This window comes from Panthera uncia, unplaced genomic scaffold (genome assembly GCF_023721935.1).
Source record: "Panthera uncia isolate 11264 unplaced genomic scaffold, Puncia_PCG_1.0 HiC_scaffold_457, whole genome shotgun sequence".
Classification (NCBI taxonomy): Eukaryota; Metazoa; Chordata; class Mammalia; order Carnivora; family Felidae; genus Panthera; species Panthera uncia.
Genome location: NW_026059602.1, coordinates 14,915 through 21,904, shown reverse-complemented (window position 1 = coordinate 21,904; position 6,990 = coordinate 14,915). Strand labels below are relative to the sequence as shown.

General features: G+C 56.8%; 1 protein-coding gene across 1 annotated transcript; it reads left to right on the top strand.

Annotated features, from left to right (window-relative positions):
- The first annotated feature begins 10 nt into the window (after window positions 1-10).
- On the top strand, window positions 11-5,309 carry LOC125918117 (iroquois-class homeodomain protein IRX-2). The gene is made up of 5 exons (XM_049624158.1): window positions 11-317; window positions 1,626-2,031; window positions 2,285-3,013; window positions 3,799-3,873; window positions 4,573-5,309. Exons 1-4 carry the CDS (start codon window positions 69-71, stop codon window positions 3,849-3,851), a joined length of 1,437 nt encoding a protein of 478 aa, XP_049480115.1. The 5' UTR covers window positions 11-68; the 3' UTR covers window positions 3,852-3,873; window positions 4,573-5,309.
- Window positions 5,310-6,990: the final 1,681 nt, after the last annotated feature.

Here is a 6,990-nt window from a genome sequence, read left to right as displayed (position 1 = left end):
TGGATGGAGGGCGCCGCGCGCCCTGCCCGCTGCTCGGCGTGACGCGGGCCCGGCGCCCCGCGCCCACCATGTCCTACCCGCAGGGCTACCTGTACCAGGCGCCCGGCTCGCTGGCGCTCTACTCGTGCCCGGCGTACGGCGCGTCGGCGCTGGCGGCGCCGCGCAGCGAGGAGCTGGCCCGCTCGGCGTCGGGCTCGGCGTTCAGCCCTTACCCGGGCTCCGCGGCCTTCACGGCGCAGGCGGCCTCCGGCTTCGGCAGCCCGCTGCAGTACTCGGCCGACGCCGCCGCCGCCGCCGCCGGCTTCCCGTCCTACATGGTAACCGCGCGCGGGCGAGTGCCGGGGGGGTGGGGGGGCGCGATCGGGACGCGAGGGCGCGGGGAGGGTGCCGTGGGCGGTGGCTCCGGGGTCTCGGACCCGGGCCGTTCGCGCCGCTGGCGGGCCCGGCCGGCCCGGCGACGTTACTCAGGCCGGGGGTCCGTGCAGCTTCTCCCCTGGCTCCCGGGGTGACGTTCCCAAAGAGCCCGAAAAGTGCGACCCCGCTGCTGGGGTCGGGAATCCGTCCCGGGTGGTCCTCGGTTCGCGCGCCAAAGCCTGGCGAGGGGTCCGGAGCGGGCCGGGGGCGCGCTCCCCTTGGCTCGGGGAGCGGGTCTCGGCTCCTCTGGGGCCTCCGCGGCGACCGCGGAGCGCTTGGGGGTTACTCGTGGGGCTTGGGGTCACCGGGTTGGGGGAGCGGGGGGAGCAGCGGGCGGCGGCTCCGGGACCCCTCCTGGTGCGCCACGATCTCGGCCTTTTTCTGTCCCACAGGCCGAGCTTTCGAAAAACGGTGTGGGCGGGCGTGTGGCAGCCCCGGTCGCCGCGCCCGTCCCCTGCGTGCCGCGGCCAGCTACTGCTCCCCCGACCGGGGGTCGGCCCGCGCGCCTCTGGTTCCGCAGCTGGGCCCGGCCCGGGTGCTGGTGACGCCCGTTTCGGGCGAGCGAGGCCGTTACGGGGGGAGCCGGGGGCAGGGGGGGTTGTCGCCGCAGCCCGCCCTCGGTGGGATTCCAGGGCAGCGGCCCTGTCGCCGGGGCCTTGGCGGAGGCTGCAAATGTCTCGAATTTAAACGTTAAAGGCTGAATTAAAATGCTAATTACCGCGTATTTGAAGAATTCGAAACGGTGACTGGCTTCTGAGTTGCAAATTGGATTTGCCGAGCTTTAGAGCGGTGAATAGCCGAGCGGGGGCTCTGGGGTGGTTTTTTAACCATATAAGGGCGGGGAAGGGGGAGAAGGGGGAGCCAGCCAGAGAAATTTAGATATCAAGAAAGTACCTGCGGGCCTGTGTCTGTGCACGTCCGCGTGCATCCGTGCCCGCAGCTCAGGGACAATGGGGGGAAGTTGTGCGGTTTTAGCAAAGTGAAATAGTTCAAAAATTCGAGGTTAGAACTGCAGCGTTTTCGTGGTCAACAGCCTGTCTTGCGTTATGCGCTGCGGGCTTTTTTTTTTTTTTTTTTTTTTCCCCCCTGCTCTTTTGCTGCCGGGAAATGAGGCTCCAGCGCGGTCCTGACCCTGGGAACGGCAGCGTCGGGAGGGCGGGTGCGGGCCAGGTCCCCGCGCACCCCATTCACCAGGCTCTTGTCGGTTCCAGGGCGCGCCCTACGACGCGCACACGACCGGGGTGGCGGGCGCCATCAGCTACCACCCGTACGGCAGCGCGGCCTACCCTTACCAGCTCAACGACCCCGCGTACCGCAAGAACGCCACGCGGGACGCCACGGCCACGCTCAAGGCCTGGCTGAACGAGCACCGCAAGAACCCGTACCCCACCAAGGGCGAGAAGATCATGCTGGCCATCATCACCAAGATGACCCTCACGCAGGTGTCCACCTGGTTCGCCAACGCGCGCCGGCGCCTCAAGAAGGAGAACAAGATGACGTGGGCCCCGAGGAACAAAAGCGAGGACGAGGACGAGGAGGAGGGCGACGCGGCGAGGAGCAAGGGGGAGAGTCCAGACAAGGCGCAGGAGGGCACCGAGACCTCGGCCGAGGACGAAGGTGAGCGGGGCCGCGGCTGGCGCGAGGCCGCGGGGAGCTTTCTCCCCAGGCGGGCGCAGAGCCGAGGTCCGGGGAGACGCCGCGCGCCGCCACCCAGGATCGCGTGGGGCCGGTCGAGTCCTCGGGCGCTTCCCGGGGGAGGCCCTGCTGCCCCCGCCCCGGGGGTCGTGGCCGGGGTGGGGGATCACGTGGGGGGCACGGGGGGGTGGGGGTGCTGTCCCCGCGCACCACAGCCATGCCCGCGCCCCTGCAGGGATCAGCCTGCACGTCGACTCGCTCACGGATCACTCGTGCTCGGCCGAGTCGGACGGGGAGAAGCTGTCTTGTCGGGCGGGGGACCCCCTGTGCGAGTCGGGCTCGGAGTGCAAAGATAAGTACGACGACCTGGAGGACGACGAGGACGACGAGGACGACGGCGAGCGGGACCTGGCGCCGCCCAAGCCCGTGACCTCGTCGCCGCTCACCGGCGTGGAGGCGCCGCTGCTGAGCCCCCCGCCCGAGGCCGCGCCCCGCGGTGGCGGCGGAGGCGGCGGCGGCGGCGGCAAGATGCCCCTGGGCAGTCGGACGTCGCCGGGCGCGCCGCAGCCCGCCAGCAAGCCCAAGCTGTGGTCTCTGGCCGAGATCGCCACGTCGGACCTCAAGCAGCCGAGCCTGGGCCCGGGCTGCGCGCCGCCGGGGCTGCCCGCGGCCGCCGCGCCCGCCTCGACCGGGGCGCCTCCGGGCGGCTCCCCGTACCCCGCCTCGCCGCTGCTCGGCCGCCACCTCTACTACACGTCGCCCTTCTACGGCAACTACACAAACTACGGGAACTTGAACGCGGCGCTGCAGGGCCAGGGGCTCCTGCGGTACAACTCGGCGGCCGCGGCCCCCGGAGAGGCGCTGCACTCGGCGCCCAAGGCGGCCAGCGACGCGGGCAAGGCGGGCGCGCACCCGCTGGAGCCCCACTACCGGCCCCCGGGCGGCGGCTACGAGCCCAAGAAAGGTAGGCTGCCTGCGGCGCGCGGGTCCCCGGGGAGCCAGCACCCCCCAGAAAGCCGGGCGAGGGGCCGGGGCGACCCTGGGGCGCGGCAGGGGGAGCCTTTGTTGTTGAAGGGAGGGCAGGGAGTAGGCGGAAAGCCGGGCTCCACCAGCAGTCGCGGGGGGGGGGGGGGCGTGGAGGGGGGGGGGGGGGGGGGGGGGAAGGGCCGAGCGCCCCTGGCCTTGCAGGAAGGCTTGCCCCTAATTGTCTCCGTTTTACTTAGCTTACCGTTGTTATTACTGTTAGTATTATTATCCTGATTGATTCGTTTCGGCAAAAGACCGATTGTCACCAAATGCAAATTGCAGTTTGCCTTCCCGTTGGTTGGGCTTAAGCTGCAGAGTGTTCTGGGTTCCCGGAGCCTCAACTGACTCTCCGCTCCCGCCTTTGCCTGCAAGGAAACAAACCGTCCTAGCAACTCTGAGAGTCGCCCGTTCTTCCAAATAGACAGCGAGAATCTCGGCCCCTTCCGCTGGCCTCTCCCGGGTGCCTCCATTGCTCATAATTCAGGCTGGAGTTGTTAAGACCTGTGGAAGGAACTCAAGGGGGCAGGAAGAGAAAACGGGAAGAGGAAACATGCCCCCAGTCTGTCTCCAATAGTGGGGGGAGGGGGGAGACAGTTCCCCCAAAGTGTTTTGTGCGTTTGGGGAGCGAGTGTGCATGGGTGTGCGGGCTGGTGGGTGTGCAGCTGTCTGCGAGACAGATGGCTCTGGGGTCAGGTTCTGACTAACTGCCCCCTCCCCTGACAGATGCCAGTGAGGGCTGCACCGTGGTCGGTGGGGGCGTCCAGCCCTACCTATAGAAGCCCCAGCTCAGCAATGCAAGTAAGTGGGGACCCTGGTGTCACCTCCCACCCCCCCCCCCAGCCTCCCTCCACCAAGTGAGCTGTAAACTTGCTTAATGTATGTTTGCTGCCTCTGGTCCTGGAGTCTGAGGACAGAGCACTGCAGCGTTCTTTGGTCTTTTTGTTTTGTTTTGTTTTGTTTTGTTTTTCCTTTAAGTGGGAACCTAGCTGGTCTCTATAGAGTCCCCCCTTTGCCACTCCAGTTCTGCTTTGAAGAATCACTCCTTTCACTGGAATATGTATATGGAACCAGTGCTGTTGTTTCCTCTCTGAAAAATAGATTACTAAAATTTGGGTATCTGTATGCAGTGGGGGACCGTTTTTACTGCACTACACACATAAATAGCTCTGATGAGCTGGTGTTGCAGAGCGTGGGGCATCAGAGCCTTTAGAGGTGGTGTTTGCAGAGTAAGCCCGAAGAGAAGTGAGCCGCACTGGCCGTTTATCAGGCCTGGCCCCCGTGTCCAGATGGACTAGATAGGACCCTGCAGTTCGCCTGGCTCACAGCAGCATCTCAGAAAAATACCTACTTTACAACTAGGCAAAATACCTAATCACACATCTCGAAGATGTTGGGAGAGAGGCGGAATCATTTCAGGTCGACTCATTTTTGTAATGTGATAATGTTGATGTGGAACTGAAGGATTTGGGATGATTTGGTTTTTTCCTTGGTCCACAGGTAGGTGTCACAATTGCTTTGGAAAAAAAAAAAAAAAGTCAGCAGGCCATTCTCTCTCCCCAAGTTCATAAATATACAGATAGAAAAAACCCATCTCTAAATCCGGACCGCATCTTGCCCCACTGTAAAGGAGAAGGAGCCACAGACTCTGACAGAACAGACCTTTGTTGGACATAACGTGAATTTGTTGGCATAGTATAGCTTCCCCCGATGTATGTGTGACTTTTGAAAACAATCTTTTTTCTCAGGATATCTTGAATTGATCACTTCATTGCCACGGTATATATTCTATAGGTGTGATAGGATTTACTGTAAAATTTATTTGTAAAAGATGTACACAGTAGAAATAAAACGTGATTGAAGAACTTGAGTACTTAAGAAGTGGAAACAAATTTGATATTTATTTTTATAATGATATAAAGCTTCTAGTAATTTATGCAAGTTGTATTGCAATGGAATCTAAACTTTTTGTAAATAAATTCTGCCTGGTTTTTATTTGAACATTGCTGGTTATACAATCTTTGTTGGTTGTCTAACAAGAATTCTCTACTAATTTATATCTTAAATTGTAAATAAAAACAGACTAGTCTACAACAATATGGTGTTTGGGGCTCATTTTTCCTAGGAGAGTGATTTGGGTAGGGAGCCCCAGTTCGTAGCAGCCCCTCCTCGCCCCCCCCACCCCAGGTGATATGACCTCAGGCATTTTAATGAAAATGTGTAAAATAATCTCTCCCTTCTCCCGCTCAAAAAAAAAAAAAAAAAAAGGAGGGGGTGGAGGAGAAAGGCAGATGAAAAAGAAATACACAGCAGGCCAATAATGTACAGCTTTAGAATATTTATATGCACATGTATTGCAAGAAAATTAAGACTTTTGTGCTCTGAATATGCAAATTACTTGTTAGCCTACATTTTTTTTTAACTTGGCAAAATTCAATGACCTGCCGTACTTTCGCATCAGGATCCATTTTATATTTATTTCCATGCTGGCTTATTGAACCTCCTCAGGAACGTAAGCCTGAGAATCGCGATAAAAGCCTGCAGTGCAGAGTCACTCCTCCGACCATAAATTACTGATGGAAGTAATTGTTTATTTTAAAGCCCAAATTACCCAAATTGGCATAGATTATTCGGATTTATTGAATGACTCCGTAGCTCTCCTTTTCATATAACTCACGTTGAACGCAAGGCGAAAATCTGGGAGGAGAGATTTATTTTCCTTTCAGTGGCTCTTACCCTTACCCTGGGGGGAAAGAAAAGTGTAAACGACCTTAGACTGCGGCCTGGGCTGCTCACTCTCTAATTATAGGACAAGTCCAGAATTTGTAGGCAAGTAGCGTATTCCCTTTGACTGGTATCATAAAAGCAGCAAACCTGTCACCTTAATTTTCAGCAAAATTATATGGATATCCATATAATATAATTTCAGAAAAGAAATGAACAATCATTTGTTTCCTTTCCAAAGATAAATTGAGTGAATATAACTTACGGTTATAAAACAAGAATAATAGCTTCTTAGATTGCCCTTTAATCAATCATACACTTATCTTTCAAGAGGTTCATCTATTTTATTCCATGATTAATAATGCTACAGCATGAGCCCATTATTGGATCCCAGCGGGGGACGTCCCGGATGCTTTTAGCTGCTTTGGAATGGTCAGTTGGGGTTCATTATGGGCTGATATTGAACAATTTATAAAATCTTGTCTAAACATCTGCCAGGGACGATAGGCCGATGTGTCTGCGGATGGGAAATTGCTGGACCAGTTGATATTGACAAACGGATCTCTCTCCAGTGGCTTTTTGTGCAGTGGAAATTAGCAGCCTCTTGCTGGGGTCTTGTTAGAAAGGGTATTTGAAAGTAATCTTGGATACTTGAGGCGAAGCCGGGGGCTGTTCACTGGACACCCAGCCAGGCCAGTGGGGAGGGGCACCTGTGGTTTTCTTCCCAGAAGAGGAGCAGATCAGGGTTTTGGTTTTCTGCTCCTCCTTAGGCATTCTGTTGGTTTTGAGTCTGTAAGCCTTCGGAGGTTGGACAGAAAGCGAACCCTTCGTGTAGAGAGCTGGTTTTTGTTTTTTTGTTTTTTTTCCCTCTGTGCTGCCTCCCGGAGTAAGAGAGACCTGGAGTTGTTTGGGCTGAGCTCTTTCTTGGTGACAGGGGAGATTTTTCACATGGGAAACCTTGCCACTCTGTGGCAGTGCGTCTGGAAGAAAAATGTGAGGTCTGCAGACGTAAAAGGGAGCCGTGAGCTCTTTGCTTATTTGTGTTTCTGACATGAAGCCTTCATAGAATTTCCATGAAGATAATGATGTTTCCCCTCCTGATAGCATTTTCGATTGTCATATGAAGGGATAGGACTGGCTTGCTTTTATTCATTTTCGCCTATTTCCTAAACCAGCAGGGAAGAGCGTGCACGT

What these genes read in the sequence shown, in the direction of transcription:
- LOC125918117 (XM_049624158.1), top strand. Translation starts at nt 69, where the DNA reads ATGTCCTACCCGCAGGGCTACCTGTACCAGGCGCCCGGCTCGCTGGCG. An exon ending in GACCTCGGCCGAGGACGAAG is followed by an intron (nt 2,032 to 2,284) that starts GTGAGCGGGGCC and finishes GCGCCCCTGCAG; the next exon opens with GGATCAGCCTGCACGTCGAC. An exon ending in CGGCTACGAGCCCAAGAAAG is followed by an intron (nt 3,014 to 3,798) that starts GTAGGCTGCCTG and finishes CTCCCCTGACAG; the next exon opens with ATGCCAGTGAGGGCTGCACC.